We start from the raw sequence: 27,893 nt of genomic DNA on the forward strand, positions 1-27,893 counted from the left end.
TCTTCCTCCTCTATTCTTTACAAATAACCAGTGGCCGCTGGGCTTGCTTACCTGGCTTGCTTTGAACACAGAACAGAGCCAGAGGGAGCAGGTGGCGGTGATCTGAGTCATGCATAGATACACTTCTATTACATGTCACCAGAGATACACTTACATTAATGGGTAAATCCCCTCTCCCCAGCTCAGGGCTGTTCCTCTTAAACTCTGTGTTTTACACCTTTCCCTGCTCTGTTTTTAAGACACCGTGTTCTGCATGGCTGCTTTCCCCCAAATAGCTTGCACTTACTGAAGTGTGTTCCCAAGGCCGCTGCCCAAGGTGCCCCCCATGCAAGCAGTCATCCCCGCTGTGGTGTCCCTCGGCACGGTGCTCGCCAGGCTGTGTGCTCATGCCTCGTCCTCTGGGGGAAGCAGCAGCTTTTCTTCTAGCTCTGTGCAGCTAGAGGCGAACAGCGCAGTATTTGCTGCTGTGGGATGAAAATGAAGAGGCATGAGAACCTCAGACAGCCTTGGTGGGTATCTGGTTCTGGAAACCATACTCAAGCAGAGCAGCAGCAGAGATTACCCAGGGTGTGCAGCTACTCTGGACACATTTGTTGCCTTTTAGTCTGTCAGAGACAGACTGGCACATCCGAGAAGCAGCATCAGCACAACGTCTGTGCCATCTGGGCAGGCAGAGACCTTACCGGTCAGCAGAACTGGGGGCAAAGGATCTGCAGTGGGGACACTGGCACAGTAGCCATTTGTAGTAGTCTGTGTGCCTGTATTCAAGGAACATTTCACGATGGGGATGTGGAGATCCAAAAAGCCCATCCATGTCAAATACTCCATCAGCTGATGTGTTTGGGACCCAGTTTAGCTTGCTGTGTCTGATGCAAAGGGCTAATCTCCTGCAACTAAACGCGACCCGTCCACTGAGCCCCTCTCGTAAGTGACCAAAGATAGGGAATGTGCAGCTGGCTTCAAGGAGCAAGAGCGGAGTTGTACTGGCTCTTGAGTCGTTCAGAGGGCTGAGCCTGGAGGCTAGAAGGAGAGATTATAGCTCCATAAAACAGCTACACAATGAGAGGAAGCAATTAGAATGCAAATTGGAGGCTGAAAGGCATAAGTAGAACAGCAGAACATCAGGCAAAAGAATTTGTTCTGTAATTACACTGTACAATATACAGCTTTGATTCCCTTTGGGGTACTTTGTTCAGGTCGAGTGCCACCATATAATGCCCTTCTGACAGTCTAGAGCTAAAAAATAAAAGGACAACTAGGTTGAATCTGGATTAAAGGATTGGAGCCATGAAGGGAAATTAAAGAACTATGATCAGTGTAGTTCACAGACTGCCTGATAAGGAAGATGTGGCCAAAATGTACAAACCTCATTTATGCCACATTGAATGCTGATGGATATTTGCAGATAATAAATCTCCTATTACTTTAAAATAGATTAAAGAGTCGGGGAAAGTAAATTCTGAGGTTTTCTCCCCCCACCCACCTCACCAGTATGAGGAAGCCTTCATGTTGATACGCCCAAACCACGAACAAGTTGGTAGCCAACATTCAGCATTTTCCTCTGCCTACCCGCAGACATTTTAAGTTGAGGCCACTTGTGGCATTAGGTCAGGAGCAATTAGACTAGGCAAATGCTGAGGGAAGAGTGCTGTTATATATGAAAAGTGGAAACCACAGCTCCAAAGAAATAACGCCAACAATAGTACGTAGCAGTGTTTGGTCTTTGTCCCGGGCTTACCTGTTGGGTTTGAAGGAGTGACTGTCAGGGTGTGCAGCAGTAATGTAGGCATCACACAAAGCTCTTGTCCTCCCCTGTCTGCACTTGATTTCATCTGTTATTCATGTACAGCCCTGCAGAGCAGAGCTGGCATTCACTGGAGCACCTCCTGCTCATTGTGTCTCTTCCACACATGCAAAGACCAACCTCTGGCTGCAGTCCTGAGCATGTCAGCACTCCCCAACCACCAACCACCACGGTGCACCCTGGTTTCCATGGGCACCTGCATTCCTCCCGCAGAGCCCTGGCTGGGCTCTGGTCCTGCCATACCCTGGATTTCTCCGAGGTGTTGATCTAGTTTGTGTCCAGGCCTAACAATAGCTGTTCATCTTCAAGGTTTATGAATGCCCCAGCAGTTAAGATGCAGAGCTGCTCAAATTTGACAGGACTTGTTTGTGAGGAGTTTCATCATATCATTGCTTCTCTCTAGATCCTCGCTGGACTCCCTTTTCACCCAGGTCATTGCCACATGTGAAGGAGAGCGGCTTTGTGCTCTCCCATTCGTTCTGATGGGCAGCCCACAGCTCTGCCTAGCACCAGATGAACCTGGGCTGCAGAGCAAAGCCCTCAAACCTGTGTGTGCTTTCATAAAGCGTCCTTTCCCTCATGTGCTGCTGTCTGGAGTGCTGGGGCAGGATTAATTTCACTGCATGCTGGTGTATTTAGGCTACAGATGTTGTCATCTGAGCTGATCTTTTTGGACTCCCTTTCTAATCAGTGGAGAAGTCATTGACTCCAGGTGAGTTCAGAGCATGTTAAATCTCATGCTGCAAGAGGCATCTTGTTCTGGCTGGGTGGATGAATCACACCCTAATCCTGTTTCGCACCACTGAGGGTAAAAGAAGCCATAGAGGGGCCGTTTTGAAGAGAGGCATGTCTAATAGAGATGTCCAAAATTAGGTGAGATGAGTCCAGTTGTGATGAGTGAAGGACCTGTTTTGTCTTCTTTGTTTTTAATTCCATTCTTCTGTTCAGCTTGATCATCAGTCTCTCCATCTTCCTCTTTCCTTTTCCACCTCTCTTCATTGTACGCTTTAATATAGCAACTAGAAAAACTTCTGGAGTGAGGGAAAGGTTCTTCGGACACAGGAAAGGAATGACATGGACATGATATGGAATTTACTGATCTTGTCTGCATTTCCTTGGAAAATCCCATCAGTTTGACAGCCAAAGTGTTTAGGCCAGTCCCACATAAGAAAATGGAGCATGAACACCTCTAGTCGACCCACAGGGGGTCTTCTTTGCAGCTGTAGGGAGGAACAATCTTTAGTCATACTCCAGAAACATTTTTTGTTTCTTTTTATTTCCAGTCTGAGGCAGCAGTGAGTAGCCTGAGGGACATTGGGAAGAAAACATGAAGTAGTTCCAGTAGGGGAAAGGGGAGCCACTTGCAATGTGGAAAGAAAAACAATAAGGCAAATGAAGGATAAATATTTGTTAACCTTGCCTTCATTTTGAAAGCAAGCAAATTGTACAGGTCAGGCTGCACAAGGAGCATCTGTTCCTCCCAAAATGTTGAGACGTTTCTCAAGCTATGCTGATGGCATCAATGTCACTGATGCACAGAAAAAGTTAATGTCATTTCAGCCACGTTTTGGGAAGGTGATGGGGTGCAAGTCAGTTTTCAAGGTTTCTGACAGTACTCTGCCATCTCTGAAAACTTCTTAATTACTACAGAGAATGTAGTAGATTGGGGTCACATTAGTTAGGGAACCATAAGTAGATGCTAAACAGATGGGTATTGTTTCCCCTTCTTTGTGCTTTAAGAATTAGTATCTTGTGCTTCTAACACCTCCCTGTCTCTTGCCCCACAGCTGACAACGAGAACAATATTGCCTCTAGCCAGCCCAGATCACCTCTAGCTGTTGTTGAAGAAAAGTGGAAACCACAGCTCCAAAGAAATAACGCCAACAATAGTACGTAGCAGTGTTTGGTCTTCGTCCCGGGCTTACCTGTTGGGTTTGAAGGAGTGACTGTCAGGGTGTGCAGCAGTAATGTAGGGATCATACAAAGCTCTTGTCCTCCCCTGTCTGCACTTGATTTCATCTGTTATTCATGTACAGCCATGCAGAACAGAGCAACCATCCCATTAGAGGAGTACTCATATGCAAAAAGTACTGGGGATACTGGGGAGGACGTTTGTAAGGGCACACTTGAGAATGCCTGGAAAAAGTTAACTTCTGATCCAAGGTCAGACATCCAGTCTGGGGTTAAGAAATGACTCCATTTAGTGTGATGTGACATAGGCTTCCTGAGCTGGCTGGCAGCCAGTGTCTGGCTTTGTCCCCAGCTCGTCCTGCGAGCTTACGCTTCATGGGACATGGTAGAATACAGCCCTTTGGGAAAGCATCTCCAAAGCACTTGAGCTGAGCATCCTGGTGGATGGGTGATACAAAACCACGGTGCTTATGTGTTCTGGTGTGCCAAAACTGACATTTATGTTGCCAAAAATCATCCACAAAAAGTAGGGGTGCTGGAGATTGGAGGAAAAAAAATAAAATTTGGGCTTCGGCACTGCTTGAGATGGTGGAAGAAGTTGTATGCTTCCCTTCTAAAACAGCTGGCTCAAAGAAAAGGCTTAAATCACAAAAATAGTAAGAATTTCAGCTTCCCAGCTGGGCTAAGCCACATGAGCAGAATTGTGACCATCAGCCTGTAGAAATGGATAGCAAATGGCACACGTGATTATAACTTACCTTGGCAATTCTTAAATGAATGCCACAGAGATGCCATTGGTAAGGCACTGTGTTGTGAATAGCCAGTGTGTGCTCTGTCTCAGTCCCCACGCCAGGGAATGCAAGCAGATAAGGTCTTAGCTGCTCTTAGCAAGTTGTTCCATCTACCCTGGCAGTACATCTGTCCAGAATTCCTCTGGGGAAGAAATGCAGGGTTGGAAATGTCTCTGCCATCATCTGGGCGTGTTCCACCTCCTCGGGTCAATCTCAGCATTGTTTTTTGACGTCCCCCCTGCTGTTGCAGACAAACAATTCTCATCTGTTGCTTTCTCTTCCTCCTTGTATTTCACTGCAGCATCTGCAAGTGGTTCAGTAGGGAACAGCGCGATCCCGGAGAAGGAGCGGCAGAACATTGCCGAGAGGCTCCTGAGGGTGATGTGCACTGACCTTGGGGCTCTGAGCGTGGTGAGTGGGAAGGAGTTCATCAAGCTAGCGCAGACCCTGGTGGACAGTGGAGCTCGCTATGGTGCCTTCTCAGTCACCGAAATTCTTGGCAATTTCAACACACTGGCTCTGAAGCATTTGCCTCGGATGTACAACCAAGTGAAGGTGAAAGTCACCTGCGCCCTGGGCAGCAATGCCTGCCTGGGCATCGGTGTCACTTGCCACTCACAGAGCATTGGCCCTGATTCTTGCTACATCCTGACAGCTTATCAGGTGGAAGGCAACCACATCAAGAGTTACGTCCTGGGAATTAAGGGTGTAGATATTCGAGATAATGGTGATTTTATCCACCACTGGGTACAGAACGTGCTCTCAGAGTTTGTGATGTCGGAGATCAGGACGGTGTACGTCACAGACTGCAAAGTCAATTCCTCTGCGTTCTCCAAGGCAGGCATGTGCTTGCGTTGTTCGGCCTGTGCCTTGAACTCAGTAGTGCAGAGTGTGCTGAATAAGCGAACACTACAGGCTCGCAATATGCACGAAGTGATCGAGCTCCTGAATGTCTGTGAAGATTTGGCAGGATCCACGGGCCTCTCAAAGGAGACCTTTGGCTCCCTGGAGGAGACCTCTCCCCCGCCCTGCTGGAACTCAGTCACTGACTCCCTCCTGCTTGTCCACGAGCGCTACGAGCAGATCTGCGAGTTCTACAGTAGGGCCAAGAAGATGAACCTCATCCAAAACCTGAACAAACACCTGCTCAGCAACCTGGCGGCCATTTTGGCGCCGGTGAAGCAGGCGGTAATTGAGTTGAGCAACGAGAGCCGGCCCACCTTGCAGCTGGTACTGCCCACCTACGTCAAACTGGAGAAACTGTTCACTTCCAAAGCTAACGATGCTGGCGTAGTCAGCAAACTCTGCCACCTCTTCTTGGAGGCGCTGAAGGAGAACTTCAAAGTTCATTCAGCACACAAGGTAGCCATGATCTTAGACCCTCAGCAGAAGCTGCGGCCCGTCCCACCATACCAGCACGAAGAGATCATTGGCAAGGTCTGTGAGTTGATTAATGAGGTGAAAGAGTCCTGGGCAGAAGAAACAGAATTTGAACCTTCAACCAAGAAGCCCCGGGCAGCAGGGGAAGCCACAGCAGCTCAGGAAGAAGATTGGTTCGGGAAAAATGAAGTCTATGATTATTTGCAAGAACCTCTCTTCCAGGCCACCCCTGACCTGTTTCAGTACTGGTCGTGTGTTACCCAAAAGCATACAAAACTAGCCAAGCTAGCCTTTTGGCTCTTAGCAGTGCCTGCTGTTGGTGCCAGAAGCGAATGTGTAAATATGTGTGAGCAGGCTCTCTTAATCAAAAGGAGACGGCTACTCAGTCCAGAAGACATGAACAAACTCATGTTTTTGAAGTCCAACATGCTTTAAGACTGTCTTTTAATTAAAACAAAACTTTAAAACACTGTTCCAAACAAAGAAAAAGAATTTTAAGTTCTAAACACTGTGGACCTCATTATGAATGCCCCTGGAAACCAAGTGCTTTTTTATATATATATAAAAATATAAATATATATAAAATTAAGTTTGAGAGGAAAGCTGAGCACGTGAGAGAGACAGCCCTCTGCCAGGAACGTGCTCCTTTCCATAGATAGTGTGTGGACTTGACAGACTTTCTAATGTTTTCAAGTGGGCAGACCAATGGGAGGCTGATGTTCTAAAGTCTTCAGGCAGCTGAGATCTAAAGTGACTTGAAGTTTCTTTTGTTTCTCCTCCACCCCACCTTTCCTCTTGTCCCCTGGGCCATCTTGCCATGGATAATCAGACTACATTGAACAGACCAGTTCTTCACTGGACTTTGCTCCTTTGAATAACTGTACACCTTGAGGGCATTTGTCTGCAGCCTTCTTGACATACGGTGCATGTTATCAGGGCAGCTGTGTTTTACGAACACCAGTATCTTAAGAAATCAGGAAGGGAGACTCTAAGATTGTTTTTATTACTATTTTTATTTTAACTTTTTCATATAGGGTTTTTCCAAAAAAAACAAAAGTTACTCTTGTGTCTCCATTCCCAGTTTTGAGTTTAACTTGTTAGCTAGTGATTATAAGTTTGATTTAAAACTAAGAGAAATGATTCATGGCAGAAAGCATCTGTAATTGTTATGTTTCTTGGATATTTTTTTTTTTACAGCATACCTTCTTTTCTGAATTCCCAGTGTAAATTAGCTTCTCTGTGAATTCTGTACATCAGGGGTTCTCAAATTTGTTCACAGAGTAGCCCATTTATGATTAAATAATATCATTATGGAAGCCACAGCTGTTGCTTATATGGAAAAGCTAGAAACCAGGACAAGCAAGCAGGCGGTTACAACACAGATGTCTTTGGCCATCAGCAAGCTTGCCAGCGTTTGCCAGCTGCCATTGAGAACCCTTGTACCTAAACTTTTTGTAAACCTTCCCACTACACACGCTCAAAATAGCCTTCACAAGGCCAAGGACAAACCAAGGTGTATGATTTTTCAGGGGAACAAAGATCATCAGTTCTGTCAAACTAGGGTTTGAAGGAAGCTTAGAGAAGCGCATGGGCTCAAAGATCCTTCTGAATGTAAGTGCTCCTGATTGAGTGCGATGAATATCTTCCTGTTTTATTTGGAATGGTTTCCTCTAGTAGCACGAATGTCTTTTTAATACCTACAGTGCATTACACTACTTGTTATGTTGTTGAATCGTTCTGGCTAGGAAGGCCATCGGCCCTTAAGTGTTCACACTTACTGGCTCACCCCGAATGCAATTAGAGATCATCGTAATGCAGAAACATCTCAGTCACTCTGCTGTCCACCAAGGCCAGTGCTCTGCTGTGTCCGGTTCCCATAGGCACAGCTCATGGGCTGCTAGACAAGATCTCTGCAAGCTGTCAGAGTTGGTGCCTCTTGGACAATTCCTGACTTCTGGTGCCAAACTGTTAATTTTTCATCACTGGGACTTGTATCCCAGAGGCAAATTGAAACAAATTCTTATTTTTGAAGCATTCTCTCCTGCTTCCAGTAGTGTCCTCAGGAGCTGCAGCCACAGTGGCAGCGGAACAGCAGCGGTGGTGTGGGAGGACGGATAGGGCAGGGTCCAGGGACAGGCTGGAGGCTGGAGCCCTCAAACAGCGCAGCGGTGTTTCTGGTTGCTGGTGGTGCAGTGGTAAGATCGGGGGCCCATTTTGGAACGCTGCTGTTGAACAGACATTCAACCAAGATCCCACCTGCCCATCTCTGGTTGAATTAGAAGTTGCACGTCACAGGACATGAGAAATGGCAGGGCCAGTCAGCTAGCTCGCAGCTCAGCCCACCCGGCCTCGGGTTTTGTGTTCAGGCATGGAACCCAGGAACTAATGGACAGCTTCACTGCCACACGGCTCAGACAGGGAACAGTTTGCATGCTAGAGGCCTTCCCTAGATCAAGGTCACCGACGATGGGTCTTTGTACCCAAGTGTCTTGCCCCAGGATGACTCTTGCCCTTCTGAGCCTGGAAACAGGACTTACTGTAGCCTGAGTACAGAGCTTAGGTTGACAGCACCTCTCAGCACTGTTAGCGGCCTCAGGGCAAAACTAGTTCTCTCTTAAATCTGAGTTTTGCATATGGATAACTTAAAATATATAGTCCACAACCCCACTGGCAACTGCAGAGGTAGCAGCAGGTGAAGATGAGCAGCCAAGGCGGAGGCACTTGGAGATCTGATTTCTCTGGCAATGGCTTTTGCAAACAGGTGCAGGTCGCAGGGCCAACGTTTCTTCTTTCTGGTTTTATTTTCCCCAGACAAATCCTGCCCACCCAGCCACTGTCTGGGCCCACAGTAGCATATCTATTTGTGCTTGCAGTGCAGGAGGAGCCTGTAAGAAACAAAAACTAAGTCTCAGACTAAAAACAAACAAAAATACATAATTCAGCAGGTGCAAAGTGTGCCGATTATGAAGTATTTGTGCCTGCTGCAGGTTCCACTGAAAAACACAAGGGATCCTGCAGCAAAACTGGGCTGAAGGGACAAGTCCAAAGCAAGATTAGCTTTGGAGGCTGCAGAGCTCAGCGGACAGGCAGAAGCGGGACGGGATTTGTACTGCTTTTTCCAAATGGTGTGCTACACCTTTTTGCCTGGTTTGCCTGAGATTCTAAGAGCTGCTCACAGGCTCTTCAGCGCTCAGGCAAAGGTGTGACAGCTACTTGTTCCTTTCAGAGAGTTCCAAACCCAGCACTTCTTTGCTGTGGGACAGGCTGGTAACTGCCGTGGGATCTGCCAACTCAGGCTCGTTGTGTGTCTGCCAGGCATTAGGATAGGGAAGTGGACCAACAAGAACTTACCACAGGTTTAAAGCCCCAGAACTGAGGTAAAATTGCAGTCATTTGTGCAAACATTTAATGCCAGGCTGTCCAGCAGTGAGCTGGACCAGGGCTACACAACCAGGGCATGTGGGTGGAGAGGCCAGCGCCACCCACAGTTCCTCTTCTCCTTTTTACAGTCTGGATGTGGCATCAGATCTGGAGCTTTTCTGCTGTGGTGACCAAAGAGGGACTGATGGGCCCTCTCCCCAGTTAGCAGCTGCCAAATCCACAGTTATCATTGCACTAATGCCAAGAGGGATCTAAACAAACATACAGCAATGTCTGGCAGATGAGATTCTCCCAAAGACTTAAAAACTCAACTTAGTAGATGAAAAAAGGCAAAACAAAATCTAATGGAGCAATCTGGAAAGTCTGGGTGAGAAGAGAAGCTGGTTGGCCAGCCCTTCTCCAGCAGGTCAGTGGAAGAGGCCACAGCTTTTCATGAGCCTTCAGAAGGTCACAGGGTGTTCTGCTCGGAGGAGCTCTTAGTGCTGGGCCTGCCCATGGGCTGACTCGTGTCTGATGTTCCTTTGCCTCTTTGAAAGGAGGGAAGCACATCTGGAGCATGCGGATTTACTCTAAATGCCAAGGTTTTGCTCCTATTTCTCCTTCCCTCCGTAGGACTCAGATGTGCATTCTAGGGAGTGTAGATACATTACCATGGTCTGAATTTTGGAAGCTCTTATTTGCCGGGTTATTGGCATCAGCTCAGTGGTAGCTCTCTGTACAGAGCAGCAGTTGTGCTGTGAGGAGTCCTGCCCATCCTGTGCTGGGAGGCAGGAGGAGAGAGGCCCTCTTGGGTTTGGCCAGAGCTGTCATGAGGTTTTGCTCCCCGTGGGCTGGGAAAAGTCCTCACGGTTGGGATCATTCTGTGGTAGGTCATGCTGGGAATTGTCTTCTGCTTCTTCTGTTTCCTATACTTGCACTTGAGAAAGATGTTTGGAGAAAAAAAGAAAAAAAAAAACGGTGTATGTGTCCTCTGGGCATTCATTTGTTTCTGCTGCTTGTTCTGAGCCTGACCTTGCAGGCTGCTCTCTCAGACTTACACTTCGCTCTGGGAGTGGTTGTGTCTGCAGTTGGGGAGTGGGCACCAACAGAAGGTGAACTGTAAAGAATGAAGGGCATCCCAGTCCTGTCCGAAGATCCGTGTTAAAACAAAACTGAGGAAGGAGGGTACAGAGGCAGAGCTCTTCACACCAGAAGGTTGTTTCTTTGTGAGTACAGCAGTCAGGGTCAGTGGAGATCGTGGAGCCCAGATCTGTCTCTGTGTCTCTCCCCGTCTCTAGCAGTAGATGGTAGTTGTGTTCTGGCTTGCAAGATGGCTCGGTGTCTTGTGCCTGTGTCCATTGCAGATGGAAGTAAACTTTTCTTTTTGTCAAAGTTTTGTCTGTTCTAAGAAACCTGATTTGGTTGGTTTTGAATTAGTGCAATCTGGAAAACATGTTGTGAAAGCCAACAGTAGGCTCAGGTTTTGGTTAATTTAGACTTCTGTTGTTGCTGGGTAAAACAGTCTAACTTTGAGATAAATTGGTTTAAGCATCCCTAAGAACCGCCTGCACTGGTTTAACTGTGCTTGCTGGGTGTTCTCCCCTGCTGATCAGAGAATACATCCAGAAGCATCTCAGGGAGTCATGACCCTTATGTGCATTCTGCCCGTGAAGGTGCGGCAGATATGTTCAAAGCTCGGGAATCACTGAAAACAGAGGGGAGACACTTCGGAAAGCGGTTGAGCTCTGAATTGAGATATCTGGGTTATTCCAGGATTCAGTGAGATGTCTCAGGTTGGGTGGTTTGCTTTTCTCCAGCTGCTTGCAATAACACAGAAGGTTTAGTGTGAGAAGAAATTCCTACATGTGTTTATGTCGGTGGGTGACACTGCTCGGCCTTACCCAGGGAAAGGGATCGTTTCCACCTCGCGGGTCCCGCAGCAGGCGAGCCGAGACGCTGTGTTGCACGGGAAACGGGTGATGAGACATTGTGCTGCTCAGAGAGCACTGCACGTGTTCTAGGCAGCACCGAGTTAGCGGTTAATCAAAAGGCAGTAAAAGAGCAGCCAAAAGTTGATGAGAGGCTGGGAGTGCTGCTTGTGCTGAGGAAGGACTCAGATCTCTAATTGCATCTCTGCCTAAGGGAGGGGAGAGAAGCTCCCGTGAGCTCTCACAGGGAACAGGTTGTTCCCTATGGAATAATTGGGAGTATTGGGATGAAAGCGAACAACAAAAAAAAGGACACTAAAGGCAGATTCTGGGAAACGTCTTTTATTGAGGAGAAATGTGTGATCTGGGAGGAGTCTGTTACGGGAATGTGTCCTGGGCCCTGTCATGAAAAAGGAGACTGCACGGCTGTGTGCTCCGTGAGGCTGCTTAGGACCTGACCTAAGGTCTGAAAGAGCCTGGGTGCACAGGTCAGAGGTGCTGGGGCTTGAGGCCCATCCTGCCCAACAGCCGATAGGTCCAGAAGGGCTCGGGGAGCATCTTCTCCCACGTCCTCCCACTCACCTCCGACACTGCGCCATCCACCAGTCCCTGCAGGAGGGAGGGAGCTGGCCGGCGGGGCAGAGGAGGTGACACCAGTTTGGGGGCAAATGTCTCATCACCCCTTGTAATGCCAAGGTGAAAGAATCAGGGGCAGGGGAGAGTATTAAATGTTTTGCTGCTTCTGCTGTGCATTTTCTGTGCTACACCACGATCTTGAGTTCGTGGGATCTGTTGGGAATGCCCAGAAACATCAGCTGAGACTCGAGGTGCTTTGTCAGATACTTCTGAGGATGTCACCCTGTAGCAATAAGAGCTCGCTTTTCCCAGCGCGTGGGACCTGTCCCCATGCCACAGGTTGCCATCGTCCTGGGCTCCAGGAAATGTCACCGAACCAACCAAACAATAACACACGGAGAGGTAAAACCAAGCACAGCTCCAAGTTGAACGCCTCATTAGTACTGTGGGATAGTTTGCTTATGCTAGGCCAGAAATGGTAAACCAATGAGAGTGTATTGCCCTGAAATTTAATTTTATATATTGAATGTTTGGGGAAAGTCTGTTTAATTACTTGTTTTTGTTCGGCTGGTTAGTTGGGTTTTCTGCTACTCCTGTTAGAGTCGTTTCTTTTTAACGTGACGGAAAAGTTTTGCTCACGTTAGACAACGGTGTATCCAGTAGCCCCGTTAGGGTTTAATGTAGGCAGCTGAGTTTGATTTTTTTAGAATAGCTTCTGAAATGAGTCACATAAATGGCTCATTCATGCACAACATCAACCACTGACTGAAAGGATTTTCTTTTTCTTGCCATCGTTTTAGCATCATGGGCAGTGGTCAGCGTGTCTTGGTACCCGGGTGAGCAGCGCAGCCTTAACGACAGGAATATTTTGCAGTGGAGTTGATGAGTACAGGCATGTCAAACCCTTGCTTTTTACAACCAAAGTTCCTTAAAAAGACACTTCCAGCCTCATCAGCCTTGAATGCTTGTTTTCAGTCTTCTAGGGGTTCTTGTGGCGGTCTCTGCAACATGTGTGGATAGGATGGTTTTCTTTCCGCTGGGCTGGGGGGGTGGGAAGAGGCATTTATTTTTTTCTTGCTCTCCGTGGAGAAAGACCTTTCCGCTCAAGGAAGGAGGTGTGTATTCTGGAAGGAGAAGCAGTCTAAGGAGCTGTTTTCCATGGTCCCTTAAAACTTACTGGGACTAATTTTTTTTTTTTTTAATTATTTAAAAGGAAAACTGATAATGGATGAGCTGAAATATTCATGACAGGTGGCTAGCCAAGGCTGTAAGTCCAGGAGGAACACACATCATCCAGACCTGAGGATTCTGGTCCGCCGTAGCTAGAAAGTGTCATGCCGACAAACCAAACTGTCAGGAAATCCTTGTTTGCAGCCAGTCTGAAAAGAGAAGCTGTTCCTCGTTCGTGTGTTCGTTTTTGGAAACCTCCTGCTGGGAGCTGAATTCTTGTTTCATCAAGAAAACAATTAATGTTCTCCTTTCCCTCCTCACCCTCCCTCCCCTCAGTAACTTGTGTGCATTTCCTTCTTTTCTGTAGATGCAGATGTTCTAGGCAATACCACAGATGCACCTGCGTGTGTCTCTACCTGCGAGTGCAAGAATCTCATGTCATCTTAAAAAATACAAAAAAATATACAAAAAATATACAAAAAATATCTTTTTTAGGCCAGAGTTTTCTACAGGTATTAATGAATATTTTTCTTAATCCTTATAAGTTTTATGTGTTTAATATTTCTTAATACCGGTAGCATTAATTTATACTTTTGTAGCAACACAATATTTTTATAAACCGCCACCGCTGGCTTTGTCTTCATAATGGGGAAATGTGCGGGCAGCTGGCCCTGCACTGTACCATGTACTGTATTTAAAAGGTTATCTAATGTCACACTTGCTGTGTTAATAAACAAAACAAAACCTGTTTGAAGTCTCATGTATTGTTGGTGTGGATCGAATGACTCAATAGAGAGCAATATTGCACGGGGTTGAGTTGCTGATTTTCATTGTGATATATGAACGCTTGAGGCCAACTCAAGTTCTTCTGATTTTTTTCTTTTTAGAATTTTGTTTTGTTTTGTTTTGTTTTGTTTTGTTTTTTACAGCTAAATAAATTCAGTGCTGTTTGAAACTTAGACTGACGTCAAATGAAAAGGGTTATTAAAGAAAAAAAAATCAAGGTGTTTAAATGTTGCTGTTTTTACAAGTCTGTTGCTGTCTGAATGGAAATATTCCACAAGAGAGAGGAATAGTTCCACTTAGCTTCCAAACGAGCTGAGCGCTCCAGGCCAGAGCTCGGTTATTTGGAGATACCTTAGAGACATGTTTCTGCAACATTCTTTTCAGAGTTGATGCCAAGGCAGAAGACAAACTGTAACTGTAAGAAAGCATCCGTTGCTTGAGGATTTTCATGTCAGTGTTGTATTTATGGTTTTACAATAAAACAACCTTTAGGAAAAAAGAAGTGTCTGAGGTTTTCTATTTTTCAAGCACGTTCATGGGACCTCACTCAATGCTGAGTGTCTCGGTGTGAAGAGGGAAAGGAAGACATACGCTAAAGGGACTTAAATGTCAGTAGCAGTCTCTTCGATGGTCCTAAACAGGGTTAGAACTCTGTAGTGGCTTCTCACTGCCTCCCTTGTGCACCCAAAGCATTTTAAAGTATTTTCCTGAGCATCTTCTGCCCCAGGCGTGGTTGCCAGTGCAGTGAACCTGCTCCTCTCCTCAGCAGGACATCTGTGTCTATCAGAAAGTGAACCAACACTATTTGGCCAGCTAGAAATACGTTGTACAGTATGTTGTAATGAAATGTTTGTGTTCACACAGCCAGGACGGGTTCAGGTCAGCTGAATTTTATGCTGTTATAATTAGTCTTAATTCACACATGCCATGTTCTTGTCCAGTGTGGTCAGTGATTTTCATTTCTATAGGCAGATCCTCCTGTGAGCTTGATCTCACCCCATAAGAAAAGAGGTGTCCAGGCATTGAGCCAGGCGCTGAGCAGGCTCGGCCCTCTCCACGAGACAAGGCACACGGTGGCCGTTTACACTGATAGCCAAAATATCAAAGGGCACAGAAATCCTTGCGTAGAGGCTGTGTCAGCCTAGACCTGACTCAAGGTGCCCCACAAAGGTGTGGGAAATGGGGCTCACTCGGGAGTTTTGCATGCAGGGGGGTGGCATTGCTGATGCTGTCTGGAGCTCCAAAACCCAGCTCCAAAGGAACCAGAAGTGTCCGGGGAATTGTCCCACATACAGAACAAGTGCATGGGGCAGGGTTCAAAGGAGGAGCCCAAGCCTACTGCTGGCAAATCCAAGGCATGTTTCCTGTCACCCTTCATGTATCCTTTTCTTTGAATTGTTTTGATATCCTTTGGGGGTTTCTAACCTTGCCAGAAAAAAGAAAAAGAAAAAAAAAAAACTTGATAGTTAGGAAGTTTTTAGTTAATTTCTTTTTTAGAATAAAAGACGTGGTATGACAACAGGTCAACAGGTCTGGCATTTGGATGTAACTGTTCTGGCAAGTGTGAAGATATGAAGATATGCGACAATAGTAAATACAACTATTAGCGTATAATAGTAAGAATGTCTGTAGCTTCAGAATATAAAAGAATGTCTGTAGCTTTGCAGGAAATTTGATGTAAATGAGCAATTTCAGTTAACAGTAAGCTTAGATGCTTTCACATCATATGAGTAAGGATTTGTTTGAAAATCTACATCTGTGAAGTGGATAAAGAATAGCCAAAAGGCTTAGCAGACTGGAGGACAGTGCTTGCTGTCCTCTGCTTGCCAGTGTCTCCCAGCACTGACTAGTCCTTTTCACTAGACCCTTTTAAAAGGATAAATAAGATTGCAAAAGGAAACCTAAGAGGCTTAAGCTAATCCTGACTTATTTCCCAGTTTTCTAATTTCTGCCTTAACAGAAAACAACTACTTTAGTCATAGTAAAGAAAGAAATGGTAACTCAGAAGTCAGGCTCTGTTGGTGGTGTCCCATGCTTTCCTCTGATTTCAGAAGAACTGATGAATCTAAGAAAGCTGATTAGACTCACTCCCTCTACTCTGATCTTCAACAAGTTGCATTCCTTGGATTTTTTTCATCCTGAGATCCTGTATGGGAGCTCAGTGCAGAATGGGGAGCAACTGGGCTGTCTCTGTCCCAGAAGCTGGAACTTCTGCCTCTCGCTGTGTCTCCATCTCCTTTCCCCTGCCCATGCCCATGCCCGCAGGGGTTCCCACAGCCCTGAGAGGAGAGCAGGGCAGGCCTGGAGGTCAGGGCCAGGCTCAGCCGAGTCCAGATCATCTGGCAAGCTCATGGTAATGAGGCAGGTCTGAGGACAAGCTGGGACATCAATCTGCAGCTCGCGGTCAGGATCAGGCCTGGTGAAGGTAACCAGGGTCAGCCACAGCCCTGCGATCACGGGGCAGGCCAGGCTGGGAAGTCAGCCCATGGGCAGGGCTCAGCTCAGCATCGACAGACCTGCAGCATCGCCTAGGACAGGGAGCGATGGCCCAGAGCTGAGCTGAAAAGGGGCTCCTTGGCCATGGGCAGGATGGATGAAGGCCCCATGTGGGGCTGGTCAGGACAGGCTTCTTAGGGCTCTCGTGGCCCTGAGAGGCTCAAGCTGCCAGGCTGGGCAATGCTCCTTGCCCAAGCTCCCTGCTATCTTTTTGCATTCCTTGCAGGAGAGTTCCTGTGGCTCCTGAAGCAGCACAGCATGGGCCAGCAGCAGGACCACTTCTGCCATGCAAGGACGCACACACGGGGAAGTGTCTACACACATAAGCCCATCTGAGTACAGGCACATCCTTGGCTTTGTGCCACAAGTGAAAAATGACAAATCAAGAGCATGAGATCAGTTGTTAAAAAATTTTAATAGTAAAGTATTGCCAGTGCAATAGGCTGGTGTGAAGGGCAAAGGCACGGCTTGCACAGTGTTATCCGGGGTGCTTGCCAGGGTGGGCGATGAACTCTGCACTGGCAGAGCCTGCAATGGCATTCTCCAGCTCCTGCTCTACGGGTTAGTGGTGAGGGAGGAACCAGAAAACTCAGCAAGGTGCAGAATTCACAAGGCACAAACAAGCACACAGAGTGCAAGGGCAGCAGCCCCCAGCCTGCTTGGAAAGCTGCTTCATTTGGGCATTTGCTCTTGCAAGCTTGTGGCATTGCGTAGCTGCCAGAGTCCTGCAAACTATACAAGGCAGGCTGTTTCTACAGTGAATACAGGTTTCTCTAGGGTGTGCAGCAAGGCAGAATTTAGCCCTTTAATATCAAACATTTAGGCACAAAGCACAAGGGAGCCTAGACCACTTTTAGCCATATTTGCAGCCTGATTTCTATGTGTTAATTTCTGAGCACAGTCACAGTAAGTGACATGTGCTCTTGCCGTGAGATACAAATTTTTACAGCCATCTCGGCATCCTTGGCATCACTGGAATCCAGGGGTTACCAAAGCAGGATCTTATTAACATCCTTGACCTGCAAAAATGGTCTCAAAGTGGTTTGGTCACTGGGATGGTTCCTCTGCTTCCCAACTTGGTGCACGAGGAATTCATTCATGCAGAGCTCAGTAGGCTCGAGGAAGCCCACAGGTCTGGTGAGGGCAAAGTGAGCAGTTAAACCCATGCTGCCCAGCCTGCTGTCAGATAGCAGACAGCAAACATCTGTGGGCTTTGTAATCACACCTCTGATGCCATACAGACATTGGCCAAAGCTTCCCTAGAGAGCCGAAGCCTGCCCCAGCCAAGGTGCAGAAGCAACAGCAAGCATGGCTGGGAAAGGAAACTTCAGGCAATAAAAGGCCATATGGAAAGTGTTTTGTTTAACTACACAAAGTGATGACAGCAGTGAGAGACAAGGATGTTTTAGATGCAGTTCTGTCAGTCTTAAGTTCAAACTCAGAACATACATGACAGCAGAAGTGCAACAGCAAGCACGTTACAGCCTCAGGGCTTCAGTGCCCTTACAGAGGGTAAAAAGGGGAGCGCCAGGGCTCGGGCTCTCTTCCCTGCGGCAGCATGAACACAAGGGATTTCAAGTCTGCACAGCACCACTGCCCGCCAGGAGCCACCTGAGAGCTTCTGGCCATACTGCAGAGGGCGGCAGGGTCCTCACCAGTCCAGGCCCTCCTTCGGCGCCGAGGGCCTCGTGCTCTTCTCGCTGTAGAACTGCGCAAACCAGCGCCTGTGCTTCTGGATGCTCGCGTCCTCTCTGACCAGCAGCGGCTTAGGCAGGTACTGTTTGTTATTCCAGATGGTTATATCTCGCTCAAACTGGGGGGAGAAGGGTGGTGAGGAAACTGAATGAGCAGTTTTGTGCATGCTGCCTGCACACTAGGTTTATTTTTTAGCATTTCTTCCCAGTGGCTGGTGTGGGACTATTTTTAAACTGCAACACTGCTGCTCTCTGTCTGCAGTTAGCAGACATTTAGCCCATTGCAGCTCCCCAACGAGAAGCTACTTTCAGCTTAGACAGCCCCTGCCATGGGATATACTGGAAAACGAATGGAGGTTGTGAAGGTAGGAGCAGCTCCACCTGAGATTTTTGATTTGTTGGGTAGCTCCAGCCAACCACGGCACTATAAATTAAGCACAGGTGTCTTAAATTCCACTCAGACATGCACCCTGTAAGGTTTATGGAGTTTCCCTTCACAAAGACCTCTGCAAAAATAAGTGCTGCTTATTCGCATTAGTAACAATGCAAAATTTTAAACCATCATTTAAACAATACAAGCTAGCAAAGCTAGGTTTGATTTGGGGTAGGTTTTTGGCATCTGAAAATCATCTTTTGGCAATATTTACTGTGGTGCCCTCTGGTCAGACCAAATGGTTTCCATGCTTTAACCCCTGACAGAAGGGAATGACGTGAACTATTCTGACTGCTTAAAAGGGAGTTACAGGGATGACAAAGTCAGATTTTTCTTGGTAGTGCCACCTGGTGTAATGAGCAACAGCCACAGGTTTCAAGTTGAGAAGTTCCAAATGGACATTAAAAATAAAAATCAACGCTGTGGGTAGAGCAGTAATGGAATGGGTCACCCCGAAGGGGGTGGTCTCCTTTCAAGGCTCCTAGAGAACTCCATGCCTGACCTGAACTTGGCCATGGTCTTGCTCCAGGTGGGATTGGAGACATCCAGGAGGGCTCTCCCTCCACTTTTATGAATCCCTTTTGTAAAGACCTGGAAAAAAACTCTGTCAGGAGGGGCAAGAATTGCCAAATCTCGTGATAATCTAACAGCAGGGATATTTCCTGGCACAGTTATCACTGAAGGATATTGGATGGTTTTAAAGTACCAGCCTGGGGTGCTGGAAATCTGGATGCAGTTATTAGAGCTTTCAAAGATGTCCTGCAACCCAGGAGAGGTGGCCTAACCCTTGTACCCCAGTTCCCCACCCACAGCAGATGGCTAGCATCTCTCCATCATCATAAACAGATGAGCCACTGCAGGGACCCTCTTCACTAAACCTTGAGTTTAGTTCTTCGGGCCCCTAAATTGGAAAGATCATGCCAAGCACTGAAAGGATCTTGCCCAAGCCTATTTTGCTCCCACATATCTCTGAGCCCACATGGGCTGGATGTTGCTTTATGCAACATCCAGCAAGCTCCAGGGGATCACCTTTGGCTGCTCTCCCTCAGAGGCCTTACCTGTATGCACTCTGCTCTCAGGATGAACTTGGGGACTATGGCCGGCACATTCTTCTGGTAGTAGATTTTGTGGACCACGTTCTGCAGGAGAGGCTCCAGTGGTGTCACAGTCTGCAAGATGACCCCGTGGCCCAGGAAAGCGTGCTCAAAGATGAGGAAAACCAGCCCTGGCCCCACCTGCGGAGCAAGAGCACACCCTCAGGGGAGAGTGCCCAGCAGCCCCACTGCCAGAACAGCAGCTCCGATGCCCTTGGTAGGGCAGGCTGCGCTGAGCAGGCAGGCAAGGACTTGTCCTCTTGGCCTACCGTGCCCTTCAGCTCAAGGGGCTGATGGTCACCCTGCTCTCAGATCCAGCAGGAAGGAGTAGTTCGGTCACATCCATGAGGTCTCCGCTCCTGCCGACACCGGCTTTCATTTGTGAGACAAGAAAGCACCCTGCCCTACCTGGTTGTGCAGCTCATGCTCACTGCTTTTAATGCAACCTCCTGCCCTTGGCTTCTGCAAGCTACCTCACCGTGTTTGACCACGTAGGCTCACTTGGCAGATAGGAAATATGGTCTTGTGTAAGTAAAAGTGACCTGTCAGGATGCAAGGGCAGCGGGGCCAGGCACCATGCCCGTGGCTCACCAAGCCACCTGCCTTCCCTGGTGTCCATACAGGGCATTTCATGGCACGCGGGACATACCTGCCTGGCTGAAACCGACAAGTCCAGCAAGGGGAAGTGCTTCCCGAACACGGTTGCAGTGTGTTGGAGCAGCATGTGGGAGCAATGTTGGTTGGGCTCTGGCTCCGGCTGCCACTCGGCCTGGAGGGGTGGAGAAGGAGCTGCTCAGCCCAAGAGCCAGGGGTCAGGAACATGGGCTGAGGGGAGTTCGCAGCGAGAGGGTGACTAAAGGGGGGCTGTGAAGGACATCTAGAGCTAAGCACAGATGAAGGAGTGAGGCTAAAACCGATGAGATACAGAAAAGAGACTTGAACTGAAGACTGAGGATGAGGCAGAAGAGATGAGGTAGGACTCAAGCACTGAGGCAGAAAGGGGACCTGGCCTCAGGGACCTCAACCTACTCACAGCCACGAGGGGACGTAGGGTCCTACCTTCCAGACGTGCTTCATAAAATCCCACACCTTGGACTTGGTGTATCTCAGATCGGATCCACTCAGAAAAGACGGTCCATGGAGAAAGGCCAGGTGAGCTGTGTCAGCCGCATTCTCAGGGATTTCCTGCCGGGGGGAACAATTTATCGCTGTGAGAGCTGACCTGGGCACGAGCTGCCCATCTGTAGCAGCAGCGCTGCAGCAGCAGTGGTGTGATTGCAGCACAGCCCAGGGCCCTCACCCCATGGCAAGAGGCAGCCCAGGGAGTGGAGGTGGGGGTCTCAGCACTCACTGACCTGGGACCAGCTCTTAACTACTGTGTGAAATAATTTAATGTGCCGCTAGAACATTCAACATTAATATTAAGCTCAAAGCAACATAATCATGTTAACTTCTGTAGCCACACGTGCTGGGATGCCAAACAAGTCTTTCCTCTGGCCCTAGAACAATTGTAAGGAGTGAAGCATTTTTGTGTTTGTGATCCTAGACTGGATTTCACATATTTTAAACGAGTGTAAACCTCTAAACCCCACCAGCCTGCCCACATCAGGTTACTTGTTGAGGTTTTAACTGCTTTGTTACTCAAGTACACCACCTCTCCCGCAGCTTGGAAAGTAGCACAGACTGGCCATAGCACAGATCTGTGTGCAGTGGTTCACTTCTGCTTACGGCCACAAAACTTCTCCCTTTTCCAGCCTCATTTCCACGAAGACAACAGAAACTGCAGCCATTTTGTTTGGCTTGGCACATTTGTCAGCATATGGTGGTGATTATGAACATCGACAGCAAAATAACCGTGCGTTTCCATTTCTGTCATCGGTGAGTTGAAAAGCCACCTGATGCTAAGTGCTGCAATCCTTGAAGAAACTTTTTTTAAAATTACATCAGATATAGGTCAAAGCAAATTAATAGATTCCCTTTAAGTGCCACCCTGGGCATCTGTTGTCTCTCAAACAGCCCATGGACCCCCACATATGGGGAACATCTGCCACGTTCTCGGTATAGGGTGCAGTGATGCATTCCTAGGTGTTGGCTCTGCTGGCAGCAGCAGCTGCCCAGTGGCACTGGGTTAACTGGGAGACGATGCCCATTAACGTGTCATCTGGGAGGAGACATCCCTGAACTGGACTCCAGCAGAGGACCCAGCCCCAGACATGCCCTATGTGCTGCCCCAGTGCTACCTGGATGTGGGCATCCACAAAGTGCTCCGTCTGTCCCCGAAACACCCACTCCTTGGCGGCAATCTGCGGCTGCTCGGGCACAGCCCACGTCGGGCCGGTCTCGTCGCAGTGGTACCAGAGCAGCAGCATCCCGTTCACCTCGCAGCATGGCCACGTCCGGACCTTGGCAAAATCTGGCACTGCAGGGAAAGAAAGGAATTGGATTAACGCAGCGTTTCTGAGGTGCTGAAGGTCACCTTGTCCTGGACTATGGCTCAGAGCTCATTTTATGGGCAGTATTAATGTGGCACAAGCTCCCTGGTGACATTTGTCAGTCTGCTGAAAGATTACAGCCCCTTAATTTCACAGAAGTGTTTGCCTTGATGAGTCTCATTTCAGTGGTATCTTTTGCGGGTCCCTTCAGGAGGCAGGAGGGATAGCTGTCCTGCAGCCTACCATCGCTACTCAAAACCATTTAAACAAGTAAAAGGCTGCATCAACTAACCCTCAAGTTTCAGTGAGCTAAAAAGCAATGGTTTTAGGTGGACAGAGAGTAAAACCAGCTTACACCCCTGAGTTCAAGTCATTCTGTTACAATACAGCAATACCATGGGGTGCTTTAAGAATAGATCTGCACTTTCCAGCCTTCCCAGTGAAATGCCTTTTGATATTTATATTTACTTGATTGTCAGAAAACTCAATGGGAAGGCTTTTGCTTTCATTATTTTTTTTCCTCTAGTTTGCAGACAGGTGTCTACAACCACTTGGGAAGCCAAATAACAGGAGAAATTATGCTTCTCTGTCAGTGAATGTCAGAAGAGGCAGGAGGAGACCATCGGTACCACTTACAATCGCAAAACCTAGCTTTTTGGGTAGGATTCATCTCACTGAAGGGGGCTTTGCCAGCCCCATGCAGAGGCCTGGAGCCATGCTGGGCTCTGCAGCTCCCTGCCTGGCTGCCGGAGCTGCCCCTCGGGGCCCCTGGAATCCCCCCACCACAGCGCCCTGTGGGCACGCAGGCAGCTTTTCTGTCTGTTTAAATCAACCTGACCTGTCCGGGCTGAACTGGCAGCTGGGCAGCTCTTTGCGATTCTGTTCTCTTCATAAAACACGGTAATCATGACTCTGAATAAGGCAGTTTCCTATGAAACAATGCATTTTGGCAAGTATGTGTGTATGTCCAAAATATTCGTTCTCATTTTGTAATGAAACACATCTTTACTCATTACTTGGAATCAAATTTTTCATCCAAATGCAGCTCCCGAGTGAGCATATAGGGAAAAAAAAAAAAAAAAAAAAAAAGAAGAAGAAGAAGAATTGCAGTTTGATGCAATCTATAAGCTGTTTATCTTATCACATATGGAGAGTATGATTTTTCCACTTCTGGAAAAATAGACTGTTTAGTAGAAAGACTGAGTTTTGCTGCTACTCGGTGCTTTCATTGCTATCCCAATCAATCCCAATCAGAGGAAATTGACCTTCTAAGGGAAATTAGGAATCACAATCCAAAGCAGAATTCAAAGTAAACTACTGGTTTCAGCCACATTTAGAGTTGGTAATTTATTTCAATTAATGCAAATAATTGTTACGTGTGAACTTTAAGTAAGATGTTTTCCCTACACAATCACCGCAAACCATGTCTAAAGACCCGTCTACCATCTAACATGTGCAAGGGCACTGGAACACTGTGTCACAACATGGACAACCCAGGAGGAGAATTAGGGCGCTGCAAAACACAGGGAAGCGAAGGGGGGGGGGGGGGGGGGCATGGTGAGTTATTATGAAGCCCACTTTTCCTTACTGAAATATTTTTTAGGACGATGCCCAGGGCACTAACAGTACTGCAGGTGCTTTCTGCAGACCTGGGAAAGGTTCACCTTTTTCAGCATATGGGATGCTGGCGCATTTTCCGTCTTCTCCTCGAAACTGCCAGCCGTGAAAGGGGCACTCGATGCAGTCGCCCACGACGCGCCCGCCGGCAGCGAGGTTGGCACCAAGGTGAGGGCAGTAAGCGTCCACCACATGGGCCTGGCCGTCCTGGGTGCGGAACGCAGCGAGCTGCTCTCCTGCAGAAAGACGGGGTCACCGGCGTGTCCCTAAAGCCAGCAGCCCCGGGCAGGGGCAGGTGGGCTCGGGGATCCGGGACCAGGGACCCAGCCCCGTCCGCGCAGCCACCAGGGGACACCGGGCGGCCGCAGCAGCGGTCCCCAAACCCGCACGGCTCCCACCCTCTGCACCCTTTCTCTGGGCTGTCAGAGCCGGTTACAGCTGCAGGAGAAAAGGCACCTCCTCAGGAATATGTAAAGATGCTCCCTCTGCTAAAGAGGGGCTCCAGGTAGAGCAGAGCAGCGGCTGCATGTAGAGAGATTCCTGTCCCTTTGCCCAAGATGTCTAGAGGAGAGCGTGGGCTCGTGAATTTCAGGAAGATCTGGCTGAAAGGAGAAGCCCTTTATCTGTTTGCTCTTGACTTCCAAGAGCCGCATGCACCCCAGCCCAGCAGCTCAGCACAGAATCGCTTCCTCAAGCAGGGCCGGCTGAGCCAGAGCCCCGTCACCTCCCCGGCAGGGGGGTTCTTGCTAAGCAAAAGGCAGCTCCTGCCCCAGCCAGCTCCGTGCAGGGAGGGATGGAGCCAGCGCTGGCAGAGCTGGGGCTGCATTGCCCCGATACCCAGACTTGCTTTGCTCTGCTGCTGGGCCAAGTTCCTTCTGCCCCGATGCAATGTGAGGTTTGCCCTGCTGATATCTGTCTCTGCTCACTGGGATCACACTCCTCCTCCCTGGCCCCAGGGCAGCACCCTGCTATCTCAGCAAAAAACTCTTGCAAAGTTTGCCCTGGCTTCTGGAGAGACAGGCTGTGCCCATGCTGTAGCTGTAGGTCTGTTCATGGCACACATGGCTGTGCGAGGAGGCCGTGACTGCACTGTGTGCCATGCCATCACCTCCAAGATTGCTCTGCCCCAAGGGACAGACCTGGTGCCAGGAGCTTTCCTGGCACAGCGCGAGCTGCTCCTGTGCAGCTGCACACCTCGGTGCTGCGGCACCATGCCGTGGGAGCGGGGCTGCTCATCGGGACCTGGCCTGAGAGCAAGGCTGGACCTGTCCCCTGCATCCTCTCGAGTTGTGTCCTAGCTGGTCTGGGGGCTTGGAAGCATGCTGGGGGCTGTTCATATGGATGCAGCCAGTGAGTTAAAGGCTGGGGTGCTCCAGGGTCCTCTCTTCCATACTATGCGCCATGCAGTGCATGTGTATTAACCCACCAGCTTGTGAAATCTGATTATTATACCTGGTACTGTACCTTAGCACTCAAACAGTAAAAAATGAGACCAAACTGAAGTCCAAAGACCAAACTAAGCTTCTGTCCATGTTTTCCCAGACAGCCACATTGATGACCAGTGACACACTGTGAGCTACACAAAGCTACTTCCTTTGGTTTTGTGTCCTGGGCAAAGAAAACAAAACAGTGAAAACTTCCCCAGCCTTCAAACCTAGAAAAGGTTATTTCTGCCACCTGGCAGAAAAGCATGGTTTTACTGCAATGCCTGGAGGTGTCTCCTTATCCAGGACGCCTGGCGCTGCTGCCTTGCTGGAAGGCGCTGGTACCTCTGCTGGCAGCTGGTGAAGGGAGTGGAGGTGCCGGAGGCGCAGGTCCTTCCCCCTGCTCCAGGCAGCAACCAGTCATTCCTCAGCATCAGCATTTTCTCCTATCACCAATCCACCTCTTTGCCTGACCTGAATTTCAGAGCAAAGGGGGCTATGCCAGGAGAGGTTTCTGCCCGTGCAGCTGTTGGAGGTGACAGGGTCACTGGGAGCAGTGGTGCAGGAGTGGTGCTGGGCAGGTCAGAGTGGGGCACTGGGAGCCTGGGCTCCTGGGGGGTCCCGAGGAACAGCCCAGCACCCTGGTGCTTTGCCCAGGAAGGTCCCACCTCTAGAGCTTTCCTTCTTACAGTTAGTCTGGAGCTCATCTGCCGTGGAGAGCTGAAGGGGTGCCTGTGGCCAGAGCCTTGCGGGGCTGCCTGGACTCCTCTCCTGGGACTCCTGAGCTAGCACTGCTTTCATCTCCAGCCTTTGAACTCCGGAGCCAGCAGAGCCAGAGGAGAAGCTGATCTTTGCTTAGGGTGGTGCATCAAATCTGATGTCTCCCCATGTGGGAGGACAATATCCCAGCCTAATATATGCTAAGAAACTCTGTTGTAAATGAATATCTAGAACCTAAGAGCCACATACAGGCACAGATGTTTTCCTGTGAAATTAGTCTATTTTCTTCATGGAAAATGAATGGCAATTATGGCAGGAATAACACATGGCACAGAAAGAGACACAAGGTCATCGTGCAGTTCTTGGCTGGGGACGCAGAAGCTGGGAGAGAGCCCAGAGGACTCACTCAGGGGCTTTGCTGCACAGGAGCCTCCCCTGGGGTCTGAGCAGCTTCACTGCAGCAAGCCCCAGGCAGCAGAGCTGCAGGACACAGCAGCCCTCAGGGGAGCCTGGGGCTTTCCTGCATGCTCCATGCTGTGGTTTGGAACGTACTTGGTCCCCAAGGTCAGGTCCTGCAGGGATCAAGTCAAGAGATTTTTCTTCATCTCCTCTTGCTCACTGTCTCTGGAGCAGGGCCACATTTCAAGGCTATGCTCAGAGACTCTATCCCAGATAAATTAAACACAGACTTGGAAGCTTTGGGTTGTTTAACTTTCTTATTTACTGATAGTCTTCCTGGCACCAGTAAACTACTATCATGCTGCGATGTGAAATGATTTTACTTGCACATTTTAGCCAGACCTGGAGGACTGGGTGCCAGGGCCCAGGCTTCAGGTAGACGATGAAGGGATGCAACTGATAGGCTGGCAAGGGCTCTCCAGGATGTACATATTGAACTGGAAAGTTCCCATCACACAAAGAAACAAAACATCACAGGAGAAGATGGCTCTTGAAAACAGATCTAAAAAAAAACACCACCACCACTGACTCTGACGGACTTCAATGCAGAAACCTCCTTTATGATGAGGAAAGCACCTGAACAAGTCCCAAACCATCTTCAAGGCAAAAGGACCCTGGACAACCTAGGAGACCTTTCTGGATGTGGCTGTGAGACCTGATCTGCCCCAGGACAGGGGGAGCTGTGAGCACAGCAGTGCCTGGGAGGGGAACCCAGGCAGTGAGGTGCCCTGCTGTCCCAGAAGAAGCCCAGAGGGGTGCCCTGCACACGCACAGTGAGCCTGTGCCACAATGCCGCAGCTGGGGTACCTGGTGCCTGTGGAAAAGCCGAGGCTGTGCCATGCTTGGTGCCCTCATCTGGGTGCTGCATGGGGTGCCCCAGAAGGGATGCCCCAACAGAGATGCCTCAGTGCCACAGCAGAGACCACAGCAGAGATGCTCAGGCAGAGATGTCCTGCACACTGGCAACGGCCAGGGCAGGGAGCCAGCATGGGAGCTGGCAGGGATGGCCCAGTGCCCTGGCAGGATGCCCCCGCAGGGTGCCCAGCGCCCTGGTGAGGATGCCCAGGTGAGGGTGTCCTTGTGCCCCCACGGAGACACCCAGGCAGGGATGTCCCTGTGCGCAAGGAGGGATGCCCCCATTCCCCGGTGGAGTGGAGATGTCTGGGATGTCCTGCTGGGGATGCCCTGCTGGGGATGCCTTGCTGGGGATGCCCTGCTGGGGATGCAGCGGGGCTGTCCCGGTGCCCCAGTGCAGACGCCCGGGGCAGGGATGTCCCGGGGGCCCGTCAGGGATGCCCGCCGTGCCGTGCCAGTGCCCTGGCCGAGACACCCATCAGGGGTGTCCCCACTCCGGCGGGGATGCCCGGGCACGGGCACGGCGCTGTCCCGGCGGGGACGCCGTCGGGGATGCCCAGCAGCCTGGCCAGCATCCCGGGCCCAGGGAACGGGGACGCCCGTCGGGGACTCACCGAGCAGGGCGAGGCTGCGGACGGTCCCGGGGGGCAGCTGCGCGGAGTCGAGGACTCGATACCAGCCGTTGGGGTACGGCGGCGGCCGGGCGCCGGGGCGGCGGGGGCGGCGGGGGCGGCGGGGGGCCGGGGCCGGCAGGGAGCCCACCTCCCCGCGGCCCCGCCGCAGCGCCAGAGGCCGGCAGCAGCCCGGCAGCACGACGAGCAGGAGGAGGAGGAGGAGGAGGAAGAGCCGGAGGAAGAGCAGCGCCCCGCTCCCCAGCCCCGCCGCCAGCAGCTCCGCTCCGCACCACCCGCTCCCCATAGCGCGCCCGGCCCCGCCGCCGCCGCCCCTTATAGCGCGGCCGGC

The 27,893-nt window shown here is 49.6% G+C and overlaps 2 protein-coding genes across 17 annotated transcripts in view; one reads left to right on the forward strand and one right to left on the reverse strand.

Moving 5' to 3' along the window:
• The window catches only part of ZNF618 (zinc finger protein 618), a 167,151-nt gene extending 153,483 nt beyond the window's left edge, over window positions 1-13,668 (forward strand). For all 15 annotated transcript variants that reach the window (XM_080561354.1, XM_080561362.1, XM_080561356.1 and 12 more), the window contains 2 exons: window positions 3,592-3,693; window positions 4,808-13,668. In XM_080561354.1, coding sequence (XP_080417480.1) covers window positions 3,592-3,693; window positions 4,808-6,321 — 1,616 coding nt within the window. In that variant the 3' untranslated portion in view covers window positions 6,322-13,668. The remainder of the gene's footprint in view (window positions 1-3,591; window positions 3,694-4,807) is intronic.
• Window positions 13,669-16,598: 2,930 nt separating this feature from the next.
• LOC308180165 (cholesterol 7-desaturase nvd-like) lies at window positions 16,599-27,863 on the reverse strand. Of its 2 annotated transcripts, XM_080561366.1 has the most exons (7): window positions 27,545-27,863; window positions 23,520-23,708; window positions 21,664-21,842; window positions 20,483-20,608; window positions 20,073-20,192; window positions 19,388-19,564; window positions 16,599-18,015 (listed from the first exon to the last, which is right to left on the reverse strand). In XM_080561366.1, the coding sequence occupies exons 1-7, from the start codon at window positions 27,846-27,848 to the stop codon at window positions 17,854-17,856; spliced, it is 1,257 nt and encodes a 418-aa protein (XP_080417492.1). In that variant the 5' UTR covers window positions 27,849-27,863; the 3' UTR covers window positions 16,599-17,853. The 2 variants fall into 2 exon arrangements, with proteins under 2 accessions (XP_080417492.1, XP_080417493.1); XM_080561367.1 differs by lacking the exon at window positions 23,520-23,708.
• Window positions 27,864-27,893: the final 30 nt, after the last annotated feature.

The sequence above is a fragment of the Anser brachyrhynchus genome (genome assembly GCF_964034855.1).
Source record: "Anser brachyrhynchus genome assembly, chromosome: 19".
NCBI lineage: Eukaryota > Metazoa > Chordata > Aves > Anseriformes > Anatidae > Anser > Anser brachyrhynchus.

Excerpts from the sequence above, each read along its gene's own strand:
- LOC308180165 (XM_080561366.1), bottom strand. The coding sequence starts at position 27,848 with ATGGGGAGCGGGTGGTGCGGAGCGGAGCTGCTGGCGGCGGGGCTGGGG. Across the intron at positions 20,193-20,482 it reads TTATGAAGCACGTCTGGAAG|GCCGAGTGGCAGCCGGAGCC; the intron begins GTAGGACCCTAC and ends CCACCCCTCCAG. Across the intron at positions 19,565-20,072 it reads TGTCGGTTTCAGCCAGGCAG|GTGGGGCCAGGGCTGGTTTT; the intron begins GTATGTCCCGCG and ends CTTGCTCCGCAG.